The sequence below is a fragment of the Symphodus melops genome (genome assembly GCF_947650265.1).
Source record: "Symphodus melops genome assembly, chromosome: 19".
In the NCBI taxonomy this organism is placed as follows: Eukaryota; Metazoa; Chordata; class Actinopteri; order Labriformes; family Labridae; genus Symphodus; species Symphodus melops.
In genome coordinates this window covers 4889912-4910820 of record NC_136709.1, presented here as the reverse complement: position 1 = coordinate 4910820, position 20909 = coordinate 4889912, and the positions used below count along the sequence as shown (strand labels likewise).

The 20909-nt window shown below is 40.6% G+C and overlaps 1 protein-coding gene across 7 annotated transcripts in view; it reads left to right on the top strand.

Moving 5' to 3' along the window:
* Positions 1-16641, top strand: part of LOC306840861 (CAP-Gly domain-containing linker protein 4) — a 32534-nt gene extending 15893 nt beyond the window's left edge. For all 7 annotated transcript variants that reach the window (XM_079370430.1, XM_079370433.1, XM_079370429.1 and 4 more), the window contains exons 8-15: positions 1681-1816; positions 2709-2834; positions 8581-8775; positions 8903-9037; positions 10574-10697; positions 13607-13671; positions 13806-13884; positions 14174-16641. In XM_079370430.1, the coding sequence (XP_079226556.1) occupies positions 1681-1816; positions 2709-2834; positions 8581-8775; positions 8903-9037; positions 10574-10697; positions 13607-13671; positions 13806-13884; positions 14174-14543 (1230 nt within the window). In that variant the 3' untranslated portion in view covers positions 14544-16641. The remainder of the gene's footprint in view (positions 1-1680; positions 1817-2708; positions 2835-8580; positions 8776-8902; positions 9038-10573; positions 10698-13606; positions 13672-13805; positions 13885-14173) is intronic.
* The last annotated feature ends 4268 nt before the right edge of the window (positions 16642-20909 follow it).

The following is a 20909-nucleotide window of genomic DNA, read 5'->3' as shown; positions in this document are numbered from 1 at the left end:
TTACTTTGCATGATCCTATTCAAGTCTTTCTACAGTGTTCTGTATATAAGGGGCAAATGCCGGTTAAATAAGTAAAGAGGCTTTTTCTATGAAGGGAACACTAACCATCCTTGTTTTAAAAACATAACGTTGTAGTTCTGTGGTTTCCTTCTGTGAATGTTCACATGTTCAGTTTTGTGTAGAAACAGTCCTCAGGTATTTGGGTTGGCTGCCGTCACTTTGTGCACCTTGTTTAAACTTCTCTTAGAAAATATTGCCCGAGCAGTGCATCTCTTGAAAAGTCAAGTTGATCATCCTCTGAATGTCAGAACAGCCGTCGATGACATCTCTCATTTTACAAGCAATCTCAGACCCCCCCCCTCATAATGAGCTCTTGTTCCCTCGTGTCAAATGAAAAACTTTTTTTTTTTTTTTTTTTTTTTTTTTTGATTTTCATGATCTCTGTGGCATTTATGAATTTATTTCTGAAATAACTTCACTTACATGAAGAGCCTGACAAATGTCTCTTCTTCGTTCAGGGAGAGTGTTTTGTTGTTTCAAGGCTGAGGGGTTTGTTTGGATGGGCTTTTTAAAATGGTAAAATTCCTCTGAAGTTAAGACCGTGAACTAACATGATGAAATAGTTTGTGTGGTCAACCTTTTTATTCTTTCAAAAGGGAAAATTGAAGGACTCGTCTGACTGTGCTCCACCTCTCTGAATGCCTTTTGAGTCAGTGTTTAGTTTGACAGTCTTGAAGTTCTGTTTGTGTAGCTGGGAGGTAACAGCAGCGAAGATCTCTGCTGGCTAAACAGTTCACACTCAAATGGTCTTTTTGGTGTTACAACCATCTAGATAGAAGATTGTCCATCAATCATCAATCTTTGTTTATAGAGTCGTGCCAATAAATTACAAAAGTTGGGGATGGGGGAGATGTTGCTTGATATTAGTTTAGCGTTAGCCTTGCTGTCAGATATGAAGCAATGTGCTGAATACATTTTGAAGGAAGTGTTGCATCAAAGCTATGACTCTTCTAACATGTCTGACTTTCACATCACAGTCTCAAAGTAGTGTTAGTCTGCAGCTTGGTCAGTCAGTCTGACTGACGTGTGAACCATCAGAGATTCTCCAACTCAACTCTAAACTCTTTGTTGTGGATGTACAAAACCAGCTTTGAATCACAGAATCATTCTGACTGGTAGCGCCAGAGGCTGCAGTCTGCTCTGTGCACTTGTTTGACCATAGGAACAAACATAAGAATATGTTGGTGCACACACAGACGTGTAGATGGGGGAATACTCATTCTTGCCCAGTTGGACATTTGGTCTGAAAGAATCGGCCATTAATAGATTTTTTTGCGCCACACTGAGAAGGGATTCACAGAGCTGTGAGTTGTAGAGATTGCCTAATCAAAATTCTCATTATCTTTCTGCCCTTTTTGGCGGAATCTCATGCTTTGATCCCCATTATCCCTTTTAATCGTTTTTCTTCCTCTGGTGCTTTAGCGAACATCGCTGCATCCAAATGTTGTTGAGTGCCTAGTAGGGGTTCTGCCCTTGACATAACGCACTGCATGAGGACGTAATTATTTCACAAACTGCTCCATCGCTGGGCAGTCCTTTTGCTGCATATCTTGATTTTCTTCTGAATTGTTTTTCACACAGTGTTTTGATTCTCTGCGGCATGTCATTGTTCGTTAACAGGTTGGCACCCTGCGGTTCTGTGGCAGCACCGAGTTCTCTGGAGGCCTCTGGGCTGGAGTGGAGCTCGACAAAGCAGAGGGGAAGAACAACGGCTCAGTAGCAGGCGTTCAGTATTTCACCTGTCGGATGAAACATGGTAGGTCAAGCTCCAGACGCAGCCGAATGTTTCATCAATTAAATCAAACGGAACCGACTTGATGAAATTAATTGGTCCGATGATGTTAGCTGGTGTCTAATCTAGCCGAAGATTAGATTTGTACAAATTGTCATCAAATTAAAGGGGTTCCAAATGAGTTCGTACATGTCTTATCCTGTTGTGTATTCACCTTTCTACCTCCCTCATTTCTTAAGCAAATTCATCTGAAAGGGTTTATTGACAAACATTTCAACTATTCTGCAAAAGCACAAACTAAACAAATATATTAAACGTTTAGACAAAGTACAAATGGATCAATTGATAAATGCAAATTTATCAAATGTTTGGGCAACGTTTAGTTAAAATCTGCCGTATGTGCACTGATATAACTTTGTGTGGTTATGTTCCACATGTTCACGAGATTAGAGACAGTCAGTCAGTGTATAGCTCAGTAAAGAGCAGAGTCCTGTCCTCGCACTCTGTTTGTCCCTGAGCTCTCGTTCTGTAAAGTTAGGGATCCAAAACACAAATCCCAAAGTATCCCACTGTGACGTCATTATTTCTGCCAAACGTGTAACATCGGCGCTATATAAATGATTGATTGAAACTACATTTCTCTCTTTTACTCACCTTAGACTATTTCCTTTAGTCTCTTTCAAGTCAGAGACACGAAGCATAGTCTATTTTTAGAACCTGTTTCCATTCAATGTTAAGTTTTAGTTGGACTTTACTCAAAGTTTTCTTTGTTTATCAGTAATGAAGGTTTATTTAGCTGATAGAAAGCGGTGATGGTCAGTATTAGTATATTAGTAACAGTATTAGATGTTTGATCAGTAACACGATCTATAGACTGTGAATGCTGTTAATAGTTGAATTATTGTCTTTTGTCCAGGCATCTTTGCCCCTCTATCGAAGATAAGTAAACCTTTGGAGAGACATAAATCCAGCATCACGAAACCCCCCGTACGCCCCCCACGGCGCATTGACCTGTCCCGCATCACCTCCAAGATATACACAGGTACACGGCTCTCAACTCTTCCTAACATGACTGTTTAATCAAATGTCTCTTTGTTGTCTTTGATATTCTATTTGTGAAAAGGATGCATATGATGCCTTTTAACGAGACGTGTAAAAGACTTTGAGACAGCTACGGAGGGTTTTCATTCCCACCTGGCTCTGTATCATTGAAGCTGTGCTCGAGTTCTATCAGGTCATTGTGAGGATCACAAGAGCAGACAAGTTCGCCCAAGGAGTTCTTGCACAAAGTACTGTTAATAAAAAAACAACTTCTAATCATCGAGTGGTGACGTACAGTAACTTAGAAAGACGGAGAAGGCGAAAAGCTTGTCTTGCTGAAGGGAGAAGAAATGTGTGAACTTTTACTGACATTGTTGCAGAAAGATGTCAAAGGGGCAAACGCTCCCTCGTGTCACAGGTAATGTCATGCTCAGTCCTCCGGAGGAGACCAGTGGATATGTTATTACACTTATATTTCACAGGACACACACAATGAACTGAAAGAAACACAAACAGTGGGAGTAATGATATTATTTCGATAAATGACGCCTTCGTTTTGTCATGTAGTTTGAAAAATCTTTCTTTTAATGCACTCTCGTGAGGGCTTTGGGGACATAAGCGAAGCAAAGGACATACAGCTGTTCATGTTTTCATCACTTTGGGAATTATGTGCTGGAAACAACATAGCAAGTGCTTGTGGTAATACTTCCCTATTATCGGCTAACTGGATTACAGCAACATCCACTTCTACTGCGATGCTTCTTACACCTTTCTGCCTTGTTGTCATTGACACATCGAGAGATAAGAAGGCAATAGAGAGGAAACAATTGTTGGGAGTCTCAGAAATTTCCAATCCTCCTAATATCATGAGTACTCTCTGGTTGCTCAAACTAAATGTTATTTGGTGTCAGGTTTATGGTCATGTCGGTTCCTTCAGCCAACAGAGTTGTTACCCTTGTGTAACGTCACAAAGTCAAAGAGGTGGCCTTTGTTTCAAAAGAGAGACAAGAACAACGTCATTGTCTTCACATTCTCAAATAACTCGGCCAATCCTGTGTGACATTACTTTGAATTAACAAACGTCTCCTTGTTAGTTTATGGCATACCAAGTCTTGTTTCTTTTATAAAGTTGATATTTTCTGGCATTTTTTATAGCCTTTATTGTAGAGGGGATGGTGGACAGGGTCAGAGGGTGGAGAGACATGTGGCAGAAATGCCACGGGCCGGATGTGAACCCAGGACAGCCGCACGAGGACTGTAGCCTTGATACATGGGGACGCGCGCGCAGTGCTACTGCGTCACCGGCGCCCCCATCTCAAGTCTTTTAAGTTAATCATCATCGTATCGAGCTACCCAGAGAAGATGCCTGTAAAGCAAAGCTTAAAGAAATGCCTGCTATAGTCTTCAAATCTCTTGATCTGACCAACAATAAAACCCGTCAACGAGGGTTAACCAAAGCATTGCTACTGAAAAAAAACATTGTTGATACCATGTCTGTCCATGAGTCAGGGATTTTATAGTATCCACTATACTGAAGGGATTAAAAAAGTAAGACCTTGGATTTAAATTTTTAACAAAAGGCTGCGAAAAGGTATGCAAGCAGGCTGAGAGAGCAACAGAAGAGAGGAGGGATCGTTAGGAGGAAGGTTGCATTTGTTCAGAGGAGCATCAGGATATTTTTATTTTCTAACTCTCTTTTGTGAAATGTATTTATTTTAAATGTATTTTACTGATGGTTATGCTCTGATGCAGAATAAACACATCCTCACATCTGCCCAACTCTGCAGCTCTGCCCACAGATACCTGCAGCTCTTACAAAACCACAGTAACACTCACCACTTGATTAGGTGGCCTCACACTATGCTACGCCCCTTTTGTATCTCATTCAGACGCACCAGGTTCCCCCTTCAGCATCTCTTGCTGCCAGACAACACCCATCTGTAGCTATTATGGGAACAGAGCCATTATTGATACCAAAATGAATTCCTGTTACCACAGTTTTCCTGCGGACACAATAGGCTTTTTATCCTTTGCAAGAGGGGACTGAGTCACTCCATGGTGTCCAGATGAGGCCATCAGGTGAGTCACGACTCAAGCTGATGGCTTCTTTTTCTTGTGCCAGAAAAAGGCTTTCTGAACTTTTCTATTGAGTATGAGTCATGTCACTGCCTGGCAGGATGCATTACATCTTGGCTTTCATATTTATCTTCCTCAGATGCTTTGGAAAGTAAATGCTCTACAATATTTTCCTAATTAGAGCGCTGACCATTTCCTCTTGTCCTCGCTAATGTTGTTTGGAATACCTTTCAGGACTTCTTGTCTTCGTAGACTCGGTGGGTCCAGCACGCTCTAGATGCATAGCGCTGCGTTGTTTCAGTATAATATTCAGATGTTTTGAAGGCCAATAGATGTGGACGTGACTGGAATAGTGAACCTGTTAGTGGTTTGTGGAATTTGGTGATTGATAGTCCAATTAAGGAGAGTTTAATAACCAGGGCATAGACGGGCTGAATAACTTGGCAGCCATTCATCACGAGGGGTATGTGAGGGTATTATGTGTGGCATGCAATGTGTGTGAGGGTGTGCCTGCCGCCACCTCCACACAACCCAGGAACCACACTAATTTATGATCGAATAATTTTTAAGGGCCTTTGTCAGCCTTTTACTGGCCAACCTCGGAGAGCCACCTGTGTTTTAGCTCCCCACTGGGTCAGCCGCTCATGTGTTTCTAAAAATTGGACGAGTCGTTGTGGAAATGTCTCGTCTTGCTAACCAGGAGGGACAGACTCAGCAGAGTGCCACGATGGTCCCTATTAGAGTGCACCAACAGTGGCTCAGGCCTCAAAGGGCAGCAGGAACATAGACAGCTCTCACAAAGCAACACCGCTTGATTTCATAAAGCACCCGTCTGTGCTGCAGTCTGTCACTTGAAGCCAGAGTCAGTCTGTGGAAGGGATAGATGGAGCCGGGAGGTCCCTGCCAGCTAAAGGTCAAGCGACAAAAGTGTTTGGTATTCTGCGTTGTAATGTGGTCTTCTCTTTGGAGTTCAGAGGAGAGACACAACTCTGCCTCTGAGGGAAACATTTCACAGCTCTTTCCAAATGTGAACTGAAATGGCAATCAATAACATGCTGATTAATGATTTTTCAAAGCTCCAAATAAAGTTAGTTCTTGGGATAAATATTAATAAGTTTGGAGTAATGTGACAGATTGGTGGATAATGTTTTTTCTAACTCAAACCTGTTTAGATACTTGAGATGTTTCATGAATTAGCTACCAAAGAACAGAATCTTAAAGGCCTACATTATTCCACTGATGTATAATTAACAACTCGAGATCAAGCACATTACGTTCAGAGATACGAAGCAACTAAAGAAAACCATTCAGTTTACTTCTGCAGCAAATGTTTCTATTTGAGTCAGTACACAGATTTCTTTTCAAGTCTTCTTGTTCTCTGTTGTGTTCGCTCATCGGGGCTTTAGTGTGGGTGTTGCTGCTTGTCTCAGCATATTTAAGTGTTTTTACTGTGCGTGTGAGTTAAAGAGTCTTAGTTCAATCAAGGAAAATTGCCTCTAAGTATTTTTGTTTTGGCTGCGACTCGACAAAGTCATGCTGTCCCTTATTTGCATTTCTTCTCTCCTGCCTGTTTTATCTTCAGTGAGCTTCGTTCCCTCTACCTTAAACGTTACCTCCGCTCCTCTTAACAAGCTGCGTGTCCTTTGAGTTACCTTCATTAATATTCAGGCAAACTTTTTAAACCGCTTTATGGTGTCTTTTATAGACATGAAAATCACCTGTTTTAAACATAGTTAGTTGTCACAACGTAAATCAAAGTTCAGCTAAATGTACAAGTCAGAAATGAGAGTAAGTTTTGTATTACTTTGTATTGATGTTGTATTGATGGTAGGACTGGTAGAGTTTCAGTTGAATGATCACTGTGCTGTTGGGTTTCCTAACATGTGATTCATATTTCAAAGTATGTTGTTCTATATTGGCCAAAAAGAGTACACCTCAAGTATCTCAAAAACATATTTAATATTTATTTGTTATTATTATTTTCCCTCCCCTCACTTATTAATTTCATTTGTTTAAGGGCAAACTCGCAATAGGCAATCCATACGTGCCGAAGCACGCTTCATCCTTCAAGTCCACTTTGTTTAACAAGTGCGAGAGCTTCGATCTGTTCTCAACACGGTACACTTCCTGGTCCCTGAGGTGTGCTTCGACACGACACAGTTCATGCACGGGCACAAGCTCACGGGTTCACGACGTGGACTCTGTGTATCTGACTAAAATGGACGACTGATGCTGTAACATCAATGAGTCATTGTGTTTAATAAGTGTAGAACTTTGATGTGTATGTATGTGTATATATATATGTGTATATGTGTATATATATGTGTGTATATATATATATATGTATATATATATGTATATATATGTATATATATATGTGTGTATATATATATGTGTGTGTGTGTGTGTGTGTATATATATATATATATATATATATATATCACCTGAGAACATGTTGACTTTTGTCCTGTAGATGAATTTATTTTGAGTTTGGAGTAGTCACCATGTCTTTTGTCTGTGTGTGGGTGGAAAGGTTTATCTCCATCTGTCCATAAAGCAGAAAATCACAAGAGTCTACCTGGTCCCAGTCAGGGTTCAGAGGGAGAAGCCTCAGTGACAAAGACAGGTATCAGACTAACAGCTGAAGTGGGCTGAAATGCACTCTCTATCAGAGAGCAGGGTGTGGGGAGGGAGCCTGCACACATCTGCATCAAACCTCATCTGTTAAAACTGAAATGATTCAAGTTTTAGTTGGACTCCCTGAACCCTCGTTACCCCCGTCTCTGATAATGAGTGCATCTTAATAACTGAACATCACAATCCACCTGTGCTCAGTTTATTTCCTAGAGAAATATATGTTAAAGCAACCTGAGTATGTATATTTATCTGACATGCAAGTGTGTCCCTAATTTATTACAAAACAAAATATAAAAGCATGTGAGGGACTTTTTTGGAGATCTGGGCCTTTTCCATCTTGTCATTGTTTACAAGCCCGCATCAGGACTCAACAAACAGAAGCCATTTCTCTTCTCTCCCACAGTTTCATGTCCCTGGCTTACAGCATTCATATATGCTGTTAACTAATTAAAGGGACAGTTCATTGATCCTTGAGCTCAGATTGAATCAGTTAGTGTCTGAGTTTGGTATTTAATGAACTTGTGTCCCATTGAGGTCTGTGAAAGGTAGAAATGTTAATGACTCTCAAATAGTTCCTTAACAGTGAAATCTCATTCTGTCAAATTGGGATGGGATACGAGTTTTGGCCCTTAGTTTGTGGTCCTGTTACTGAGATCCATCTGTGGAGAATTGAGCTCGTTTGATCTGTGCCGTCTTGAAAACCATGTGACACTTTGATTTCTGAAGAAGAACTGTGGTAATTGTTTGGATCCGAGTGTTGTAGACGCTGTCACACTCAGGAGAACAGCATTGAAGAATGAAAGTCTGAGCCTCATTATTTTGAGAGGACTTCATATCAGCCTGGCTGGATGGATTGTTGTGTTCAGTATTAAGAAGGAAGGCACTCTGGTGTTTGCTGTGTGATTTAAAAAAAAAAAAAGCACAATGGATAACAACCATTGCAACTATTGTCCTTTTGGAAAAAGCCGACGTTATGAAAATATTGTATTATTAATGAACCTTTCACTGTGTTTCTAATGTCTCGCTCATCACAGGTGTTCTCTCTCGCTCTCTGTCCTCTTCATCCTCTTCGCTGGACTCCCGGCCTCCGCCAGGCCCGCGAGCCCGTCCCCTGCCGAGGCAACGCCATCCTGCCAGGCAGCGAAGGGAGCGCGTTTCCCCGGGTCACAAGAGCGCACCCTCACCTGGCCTGCACTCTTCTCCTGACACCGCTGCACTTCCTGCTGCAGGTTGTGAATACGAACATCGTCCTGTACTCTGTTGTGTTAACACTAACTCACTGATCCATGGAGATGTTTTTAAGGATGATTATAGACAACATAATTATATTGACTATTTTATTGAACACTCTTCCAGGTGTTGGAAGCCGAGCCCCCTCAGCTAACACTTCTGTCTGCGGTGGGCCCGAGATGCACGTGGGGGAGAGAGTGCTGGTGGTTGGCCAAAGGACTGGTGTGGTCCAATTTTATGGAAAGACCAGCTTTGCTCCAGGTGAGTCGTTGAACCTGAAATTCACCCTGTGAACATTTTAGGTTTGAACCAAGAACTCTTTGCACAGTTCCCCATCGATCAACTCTTGATTGGGTTAATGCTTTCCATCATTTAAAAAAAAAAACTAGACTAGATATTTAAATAAGAAACAACTTGACCTTACTCGTGGTGAATGTGAATGATGTGTGCATGCGTTGATTTAAAGAAGAAAAAAAACCTTGTGGAGTTTTATAGCTTTAAGATAATTATGTTTCAACAATAATAAAACTTCAACAATTACTCAACATAATCATTTCATATTCTCCGTTAGAAGTCGGGGACTGAACAGACGCCACGTAGAGGTTTTAGACTGCCCTCTATGAAGGATTTGACATTTGTTTATCAGCTGCAAACATTAGCGACAGTGAGTTGAGAACAAATTAGGCTCGGAGAGGACTTTGCTTTGTTAAACTTTTATTACTTTGTACCCTGAAAAAGGTTCTGCTCTGTCATTAAGATTGTGGCACCTTGAGTTTGGGAAAATACTTTAAAAAGCCTTCAAAACTCAGTTTTAAAATCTGTGAATAAATGATGGCTGTCCTTCCGTTGCTTCTTTCAGGACGTGCATGCATGTTAATTAGTGCAGTTTGAAATGTGGCCATATGTGTTTCTTAAACATGTGAAGAGTTGTATAATTATTTTAATATTATTACGGAGTGAAAAATCCATATCTTTGACAGTGGGAGCTTGACCTTGCAGTCTTACTTTTAAAATCGATTTAATAAATTTTCCTTTTTCATAAATGCAAAATAGAAAAAAGGGAAAACAATGAGATTTATGGAAGGCCGATTTATTTCTTAATACAGAATTTACCTTACTAATTGCAATTTCACTGTATCCCTTGACACTCCACAATGGTCCATTTTTATGTGCAATACTCCTATTGCTCCATGTACAAGTCAATAAAAATCTTCTTTTTTACTGGCATGATCTACATTATAAATTCAGTCACACATAGCTGCAGCAGCAAACGGTAAGTTAACAGCAGACCCTTGAAAATAAGATATGAAGACGCTGCAGCAGATCACATTATTCATTAATATTTAGGCAGTAGTTCTTCCCAGGCTTCAGTCATGTATGAATAAGTTCTTAGGTTTCTCACACCAATGAGGATCATGTTTGAAGGGATTTCTGTATTAACTTTCCTTTGATACTCTTAAATCAGTGCGAGCGAGGCTCTGTAATCTCAGCCTCAGTGCACCGAGCACTTCAGCTCCACGTACCAAAAGCAGCTTTCCTTCTGAACATTTCACAGTGCTCTTGTTTTTTACATTATTATAAAAAAATATTGACTGTGCTGCAGTCTAGTTATACTCATAACACATTGATTCATTCTAGGTCTTAAGTGCTTCTGAAACTCACTTAAAACACAAAGCAATCACAGGGAACATTATTGTAGAGAGCAACTTTAAATGTAACACATAAAACAACCCCCCCAATACTCTGATTTTTATGAACCAGATCAAAGCAAATCTGTCCGTCTTATTGTCTGTGCAGGTCTCTGGCTGGGCATTAAATTGGACAAACCAAGCGGTAAGAATGATGGATCAGTAGGAGGAGTGAGGTACTTCAGCTGCCCACCAAAACATGGCGTCTTTGCTCCTCCGTCTCGTGTTCAAAGGTGAGTTTAAGGAGTTTCTAATTCAATAGTGACTCATTCCCTGCAGGTTTGCTTATCCAGACACGAAAAGAAGAATTTGACAGAATCCTGAAAACCCTCCAGATGTGTTTCATTACTCCCATCAATACTTGGGAGGGCACTAATGAGCTCCTGTGACAGTGTCATTTGTGTGAGTCCCTGACATATTTGATTTTTGTGTTCAATGGGCAAACTGATTAAAGACGGTCCAAGTTTTCAAACCTGAAGCCTTAGGCCTTCACCCAGCAGGACTTCTCTCTTAATGAGGCATTTAGTTAGGAACCTGTGCAGTCATCACTGCCTCCAATATGGATTAGCAGTAATGACTGCGATATGTGCTGTGTGTAGGTTAGAATGTAATAGTTGTATGTAGTGTTGGAAACCATGTTTGACTTAAAGTAAAGATTGCTCACTTGAAAGTTACTTGGCTAAAATAAGTCACCTTCAAGAAAATAACTGAATTTTGAATTTGATAATTTTAATTGTTAAAATATAAAGTATCAAAAGTATCTGGTGTTAAAATGTATTTAAAGCTAGTAAGACAGAGTGGATGTTTGTCATTCACTCCTGCCTACACAAACTCTGACCATCCATGTGAAAGGTTCAGAATAACAAACTGTCCAGTTAAAGGAATCCAAATGGAACACATTTAAATGTGATCACTTAATTAAACACGCCCCATGACAAACTAAAACTGAGCTTCCTTCCTGCAGTCACAAGCTAAAGCTTCTTCCCCCCCTTGCTCTTTTCTGTGTGATCACTACTGGACCTGTTGTCACACATGTGGAGGCAACTGAATGTGTGCAGATTTACACAAGGGGGCAACAAAGTGATACAAACACATTTCAAACATCTCATCTTTTTCAAGTAGATTACAAACCACGGACTGTTAAGAAGAAATAAAGCAGTGTTACTGTTTTGTAAATCAAGGTTTCAAATCCTGCTGTCTTTGAATTTGAAGGTCTATATCTTGGTATTTTGGAGCCAGTTGTAAGTATGTGGAGCTGGATACGCAGGGCTTACCCAACAGTTTCATAATATAAATTTATCAGAGAGCTAACAAACTGAATCCTCAGGGGGTTTGTAGTTTAACTGAATGCAAAGGTAGTGTTTTTTTAGGTCCCTGCCTCTAATTGTGTTTTGAAAGAGAGGAAGCTTTGTCATGGAGAATCCCTCTGCTTATCAGTTTTGGGATCATAAACCATCCATTCTTTATCCTTTGTGGATGTCGCAGGGAGGCTGAAGCTGATCCCAGCAGACATTAGTCAAGAGGTGAGGCTTACCCTTGACAGACGGCCAGATGAGCTCAGGCCTGACTAATAGAGACAGACAACCATTCACACTTACATTCACACCTGCGGGCAGTTTAGAGTCACCATTTAGAGTGTTGCGACTGTGGGAGGAAGTCCGAGTATCCTGGGGGAACCTGAGCAAGCGCAGAGTCTCCTGCAGGCCGAGGAGGAGAAGATGCAAACCTCCTCACCGCCACGTCCTTTGACTTTAAAAAGACTTGAAACCCTGAACTCAAGAGGAAACGGTTTCTTAAAGTGATACCTGAGAAGTAGTTTCATGTTGATTTTGTCTAAAAACATTCTGGTTTGTTTTTGCAGCATGTGGCGTCACCAACTGCTGGATCTGGAAAATAATTAATTTAAATATTTATCTTGTTTTTTAGATAAAGATTTTTTAATATATATTTTTGATTTTTTGTTTCTACAGTAATGTTGTCCATGGAGTTTTCATCTTCTGTGTGCTCCTGCTTGAATACAAATTTTTCCCCTTGTGGGACAAAAAAAAAATCTGTATAAAATGAAGACAGATTCCATTAGAGGCATTTCTATTTCTGCAAATCAGATTAGGCTTGCACATTATGCAGATGAGATGTTGAATCAGCCAAATGTACCAAAGTGGCTGATTCTACACATCTTTTAGGGATGGGATGCGGAAACAGTCGCCTGATAAACATATTTGAACCCGCTGAGTCACTTGCCAAATCTCTTTTGTGTTTTACATCACGTTGTCTGCAAGTGGATAAAAAACCGTTCACCTTTTTTATTGGATGGCTCATTAACGGCACTTAGGCTCAAGTGTTTAATATGCGTCATAACTGAGTGAAAGCAAAAAAGCAGTTAACATCTCTCAAGTACAAGATTTGTATATTAAAGAGGCTGAAAGGCTCTCAAGGTTTGAGGGAGTTGCTGATTGAATTAAAACGTTTTGTTGGAAGGGATAATTAGTTCTTCACCTTCTGCTGCTGCTTCTGTGTCACCTGTACAGTGACACCGCCGGTCTGTACATCCTTCAGATTAAAGCTGAGAATCTCACATTGTGTCCATTCTGCAACTCGTTTCTCTTTTCTCTTCATGTCAGCAGCTACGACAAACCATTAGGAAAGCACACCTCCTTTTCCTAAGGAGACTTCCTATTGTCCTTACTTTTAAAACCTCTCCACTCATATCCCATAACACTGTAAACATGTTTCAACTTGACTCATTTGTTGACATTGGCAGTGTTCCTCTTAGTGGATTTCAGAGCTCGAATGTTGTCATAGTCAAAGTGAAACTTAAATAATCAGGACAGAAACTGTTGTGCGAGAAGCAGAAATCCACTTTCTCTCCCTTGTAAGACGATCGGATCATCTCAGATCAACTCTCCATCAGTTTTGACCTCTAAGAGTTTTGGATATGTGCCAGTAATTGAATGAATTTTCAAACCAGATCAACCACTGTATTGGGGGGAAAAACCCTCTGTGCAGAATGAGAATTGACGTGTGATCAAGAGTAACTGCGGGTCAGTGGAGCTTTTGCTTGCGCTTGTGACTCAGGTTGACAACTCAAACCTTAATGATTGTAGAGCATTGTTCCACCACCGTTTCTCTTTTCCACACGCAGGATTCATGGATCTGTCGACTGCCTGTCAGAGCTCTCCTCCTCACGCCTCAGTCATCCCTTCAGCGGTACGGCTTCTGACTTTACATACCACAGTGTTATTTGAAACGTATCTTTGCATTTATTTCCATATTATGATACGAGTTTCTAAGTTATCCAAGAGCTGCTGTGGGACTACTTGACTCTTGTGATTGTCTTGCAGGGACAATCCGTCGCAGTTTAAGCACGTCGTCAGCCATAGCCAACCCGAAGGAGTCGAGCAGAAGAAGTCCTGTTAGCAGGTGGGACTTTTTACCTTCCCTGAGCTTCAGCCTAATTCCCTGCAGCAGTGGCACAATCAATAGTAATAAGAAGCACTGGTATTAGTCAGCAAAGGTTCCTTTTTTAAATAGCCAATGCATGATTGTTTTTATAATGAGGGAGAACAAGGAATTGAAGATCAATCCCTCAAACAGCAAGCTGCCATGAATCTCCCACTTACTTTGAGATATCCTCTCACACTGCATTCTTTTTCTCATAAATCTTTCTCTGCTGCATTTTCCCCGCGCTTCGACCGTTCAATATGGAAAGGAGTCGCTCCAACCCTCACCGGCGGCGCTGGAACACCCTCAACAGCGGCGTTGTTGGCGGTGTTCCTCGGAGCACGGCTGCGTCCAGTCCCACCCCCGGCTGTGACGGACAGGTCTGTCTCCACGCGGGCATGCAGGTCCTGCTCAGCAGTGCCAACGAGATGGCGTTCATCCGCTACCTGGGCACAGCGGACTTTGCCCCGGGCCTCTGGCTGGGTCTCGAGCTCCGAAACGCAAAAGGCAAGAACGACGGCTCTGTGGGCGGCCGCCGTTACTTCAGCTGCCGAGCAGGCCACGGCGTGCTGGTCCGTCCCAGCCGCGTCACCTACCGTGGAATCAACGGGTCACACTTGATCAGTGAAAACAGCTGAGGACTGCTGGATTGGGGAGGGCTGTCGGGACAAATCTGTTGTTCTATTCAAAGCAAAAGTCTCATGTTTAAACTTTTTTGTCTTTTTGATCCTAATTTTCTCATTCATGCAGTTAGTCATGCTCTTCCGGTGGGTGGGGTATAAGGGCTCAAATTTAAACTAAGTCTTTGGAAATATGAAAAAAGCACTTTATAGAATGAACTCAAATTCCTAATAGATTTAGTTTTGTGTGGATGCAGAGGGAAAATGCTGAACAGAATATAAAAAACTGCACTACCTAAAATCTTATTGCACTAAAAGTGATTACGCTGAATTAGAATCAGTTAGACGAGCTGGTATGGTTGTGCACACACGACAAACCATTTCTATAGAGAAAGCTAAAGGCAGATGTTTATCAAGAGCTGGTAATGTAGCTCTCTAACCAAACGTGTGTATGTTTGTTTTCGTGTGTGTCTGCTCATTAAGGGCACTTTTAAACAAGAGATTGGTTCAAGGTCAAAGGTCACTGTCAACTGTCAACTACATCGAATATAATAAAAACTAGACCTATCGACCTGACAGAATACAGTTCGACAGAAGTAGTTAACGTATTTTTACATCATTATATCATGAAGCTTCTTTAGGGCCAAAAAACCCAAACGATTCCCTTCAAAGCTTTAATTCTGTTCTGGTTTGCAGCTATAGGGATGTCATGATTTACATAATCCAGAAGTTATTGAAAGTATCTTTCTGTCCCACAAATCAAACGCAGTATTTAATTATTTTTCTCTGCTCTGTTTGCAAAGACAAAAACTGAACATAAAGAAGCTGAACTTCAGCTCCACTTTTAGAACGGAAACGATCAAAGCCTGAGTCAGAAAACAACAGAGCCATCCATCCAACTCGATAGTCTAACAGAAATGTCAAACGAACGTCAACAGGCAAGAAAATGGTCTTCGTCCAAAAATGACATTTTTCATTCTGAGTTTAGAAATCTAATAAGATGTTTTTTTGCTTCCCTGTAAAATAAGATGGATATTTTTGACAACTCACAGAGCTGACTGTGAACAGACAAACACAATGCTAACTGTGATAAATCTCTAATTGTTGTGACAGGAGAATTCACCATTTATGACGCCTACTTTGAAATATGCAACCTGTGACTGATGTCTCCATGTGAAGGATTTCCTTTTCTGAGTCATGGCATCGAGAAACTTGCACCAGATAATGACTTAAAACATTTAAAGGCTGAATCGTTTTGAGAATCAAGTCAGGATGAGAGTTCAAACCCTTTCCTTCTGACTGAGCAGCAGAGCTGACACAATAATTACACTTCAATTTAAAACAGTCTGAATTTGAACATTTATCTCGGACTGCACAGCTCTTCAGGATAGTGCAGCATCCTTTCATCTGTTGAAGAACACGTCAGAGCTGTGGATGTGACAAAGTTGTATTTTGAGGCTTTATTAAAGTGGCTTGACCCAGGAAATAAGCAAGCATCCAAAAGTTTCAGGGACAGTCTGCTATTTGATTAGAGGCATCTGGACAGCTCTGGAGAACAAGCCATCGATTGTGCATGTGGAATACAGACCCTCTATTCAGTAAAACACTCATGTAGCATCCAATTAGGGTGCGTAGCGCTCAACAGTAGCTGTAGAATCTCCAGTGGCCCCCTCTTATTGATCCGTCTGCTCAGACCCCCTGTGATGGAAAAGCAGCGGTTGGTCAGAGCCCAAGATTGACTAAAATGTTTGTCACAGGTTCAGCAAAAAAACCAGGAAACATTTGAAAGGAGCATTTTCTATTGAAGCACTTTAGATGCAATGAGGCCATCTCTGACGCCATCTTCGACTTTTGTTAGTGCTCTACATTTTAAATTTCCGCTTTAGATGAACTCCACTTTTTTCTCTATCTTCATTCCCAGTTGTATTACAGCATGAGTGATTTTAAATTCCACTGATGGGAATGGTCTCAATGTGTTCTTCAGGGGGAAAAAGATGAATTTTGATTTAATAAAGTTCCTGATATTCATATTCGAAGATTGTATGTGTGAGAGCGATTTGGTCTGATGCGTTTACATGTTGTGGAAAATACCAGTATTTGTAAGGGGAATAAAAGATATTATTCTAATGACCCATTTTTTTTGAGAGCGTTTCTTCTTTGGCTCCGTGCCTTGACAGTGCGGTTGTACAAATATATATATAAAAAGAGCTTTACTTGAGTTTTTTGGACTGTTCATAAAGTGCAGAGGAGAGTTGTCTTCAGGGACTGAAAATGAAATGGCACAAGCACTTTGAAACGGTTACACGTCTGTTCACTTTAGCATCTGATTCCTCTGGGGCTCATCTCCCAGCCAGAGCTGAAAAAGCCTTCTGCTGGAGCAGCATTGTTTGCTTATCGCCAGCCTGGGCATCAAATGGAAGTTTGAGTGGGGGTGACACACTCTTATTATGCCATGATTGTGGAATAAATAGTTGTCTGAATGCTTCTTTGAATTGTTCTCTACGCTTATTGTTGCTTTGTTATTTCAAAGTCTGAACAAAAGGGAAGAAGAACAAGGGAAGGATCCAGGAAGTTGTTTTCCAATCCAAGACTCTTCAAAAGAATTTAAAATTTAAAAATGTTATAAAAATCACCTCCAGAAAATGTATTTCATTGGCCAAAGAATGAGCCGCAGGAGAAATGACTTATAGACTTCTATTTTTCCTTTGTCTCTTCACCGAAGTTTTGTTTGTCAGTGGAAATAGAGACTAAAAGAACTTTAAAATAGTCTCTTGTGCATTTCACCTTTGAGAGTTTCATGTTTATGTTCACGCCATGACCTTCATTAACATATTTAAATGTTACCAAAAATGGTGTTCAATTACCTACAAATAAATTCTACAGATGCCCAATGTTAGCTTCTGACTGTTGTGTAGTGTTCCAAGAAGATTCAGGCAGACATGAAATCATCCATCACTATAAGGTACACTTCACTAGTACTGGGTTGGACAACACTTTACCTTCATGGCATTGATTCAACAAGGTGCTGGAAACATTTTGACATGATGGCGTCACATTCTAATGGAAGCTCGTGTTCCTGCCTACAAAGAGATGCTGTCGTGATTGAGTGAAGGTATTTGCATAAAGGTAATTAGGTAACAACTTACCTAATTAAGTGGCCGGTGAGTGTCTATAGGTTGGCTGTTGAGTGCATTATCAGGCCAGTATAGGTTTATCACACATACATCTGTGCCATATTAAAAACTTTTTATATAGAACATCTGATTCAGAAGCACAATGTTTGAGGAAATGGTGTCGGTATGTAATTTCCCTGGCAAGTTCTCCATCTCATTATTCATTAAAGTTTCAGCACATGTAGCTGAGAATCCAAGAAGTAGTCGTGTGACATTATCCACTATTTGAATCTAAAGTTTGATTCTATAGTTTTGTTATCCGAGCTTTTTAGTAGCTTTTCACAATTAAATATAATCCGTTAATAGATCCCTTAAAAGTATTTATCAGTCTTCAGTACTCCAGGAACGTCCAGCTCATACATGAAGCTCTCTCTCCTCTGTTTGATCCAAGCAATATGATTTAACTCGTTGAGTAAAGATAAAGGAGAAAAAGGGAAGACCTCTGCTCTTTTTTTATAGATAAAAGTTGGGCTCCCTTTCTTTAAGGGTGATGTAGAAATGGTATCATGAAGTCATTTGATGAGAACGCTCCAACTCAACTCCAGAGTGTACAGCTTCTTCAGCACTCTGAGTGACACAGATGGAGGTCTGACCTTAAAGTGGTTAGCGGTGTTAAACGTTCTATGCAGGCTTCTGAGTCACATGGTCAGATCAGTCAAAAAGGTCCGTTTGAATAGTCCACCATGCTGTTGATCTGTGTTCTTTTCCCTTAAAACCAGCCCCAGTATAGGTCCCAAAAAATCCCGAATTAGTCGTGCTGTAATGGATATACTTCTCCCTGACAAACCCGTCCTCCGTATTTGTATTTGAATGTTTATTTAATCAGCAGAATAGAAAGCAGATCAAGGCAGAAAGTAAAACAAAGCCCAGACATACTGTATCACAGTGTGCTCAGTGCTTACTGCAGTTGCACCATCAGCACTTTGTGCTGAGCTCATCCCTGGTGGGAGACAAATGATCTCAGCAAGACGATGGAGGGAGACTCCAGTCTGCTGTTTAACATGACGGAGCGCAGCACAGACACGGCTGACAAACTGTTTGCTATCGCTAGCAAATCCTGGCAGCTGCACCAGCCTCGACATAGACATGTTTACAATACAGGGATAATCCTGCTGGGCTGCTGGGTCACCCTGTCAGGGCTTATGAGCAATAATGACCAGCTCAGTATTTGTGTAATAGGCAGGATTATGTACAAAGTCGTACAGCCGTAATTATTTTAAACGAAATATCGATTTAATATGATTGTATTACTGAAGCTTTTTCAAGCCTCACACTCCGGACATGCCGTACCAACAACAGTCACTGGAGTCTAAACAAACACTGTATGTTAGGATGACAGCAGCCTCTTATCCAGACGGCTCAACCTGAAATTACCAGCAGGCCACTGGTCATGTAGATTTGTCCTACAGTAAAAAAAATTCAGCTGTTTCAGCTGATTAAAATCTCTACCTTATAATGGTGGCGATTGACTTTCAACCGAAAGGTTGATGGTTCAATTGAACAACAAGTTGCTGCTGTGTCAGCGGCGTATGAAAGTGTGAATGGGTTAGTTCATACTGATGGATGCTTTACTTAGTGAGGTATGGCTGGGTAGGTGTGGCCTGAGGTGTCTAATGACCTTTCACCAATTACCAAAATTCCTCACAAATTAGAACAAATGATCCTGCATTTAACTCTTACTGCTTCGGAAAAGCTTTGACGAGCTCTTCAATAAGACCTTTCATGCTTCTTTCCAGCTCTATATTTCTATTCTGGGATTGCGCCAGAGAAGCTTTGCATGACTCAGAGTGAAACAAAATCCTTGTTTATCCTCAGCCATCCCTCTGTGCTTCCCCTCTGACCAGCCTGTGTCTCAAACGATCACTTCTACCTTTGTTAGCACTGCTTGTTTTATGCCTTGCTACATTTTGTGGGCTGCTTTGTGTGGAGAAGATGACTGGATAAAGAAATCTTTAAACAGCTGACGTCAGCAGCTGGATGTGGAGCAGAGACATTTATTGGACAGATCAAGTTTTCAGAGCGCTGTGTAGAATGAACTCAAGCCAGATTGAATACTTAACATGTGGCAAAAAAAAAAGTGTTAAATGTTCATCGTTAAAGGATAACGAAAAAGCAAACATGTCTGTCCACTGGGTCTATGGAAACCTGTGATGGACTGCTGTCATGTCAAATGTGAACCCCATCCATCTCAAAATGTCAACCGAAACTAGCTTCAGCAGAAAGTGAAGAAGTAATAAAAGTTGATTTTCTCCTAAATACATGTTTTAACTTGGTCTCTCTGATTAGTTTTTACTTTAAGCTGGTTTAAAAACAAAAACTTCACTATTGGCATAAAAACAACTAAAACATCTTGAACCTTCACATCAGTGGGGAGACCATTTGTCCATTTGGGTTGATGAAAATAAACGGGCTCTTATCTCCAAACATAGTTTATGGGTTTCAACATGTCCTACTACTCGGGTCAGACATCATTTCAAAGCAGAGTGGCGTATTTAGAAGCTCTTTGATTTGCTCTCTGCTGAAACTTGAACTTCTCTGGCCCTTTGTTTCACATTTTTTGGCTCTACACTAACCTTTTAAGGAGTTGGTTTTCTCGTTGGGTCAAAGATCTTCTTTGGTATTTGTAAGGAAATAGTCTACAGCAGAATCTATTTTCTTCAATCCTGACTTGTTGTTCTGAAGCATTCTCAGCACAATGCTTCTTTAAACTAGCTTTAAAAACAAACATTCTAGTGCTTTATTTTGATTTTAAAAAATCAGACTTTATTTATCCTCGGGGAGAAATGAGATATGTCAGGACCCTGACTAATTGAAACACAGTTCAATCACATACAGATTACTAAACACACAGAGCAAGACTGTAAGAGTAAAGGTGTCAGAGATAGAAACACATAGAGAGTCAGAGATCTTTAGTCTTGTCAGGTGGTGTTTGTGATTTGTAAATAAGCAAGAAAAGCAATGTTTTGACCCCTGTTGATGCTGCATGAGACGTCAACAGCTAAAGGTAATGTTTAAAAACATCAGGATGTCTACAATTATCATGATTACGCTGCGAATCATGTCTTTACAATCAGAACGAGACGTGATCCGTCAACAGCAGCATATCCATTGATATGACTGTGATATAAATACATATTACAGTGTATATTATTTTTTACTTCTCTCTTAGAAGAGCATGGTACATATGCTCTTTTCTTTTATTTATTTATTA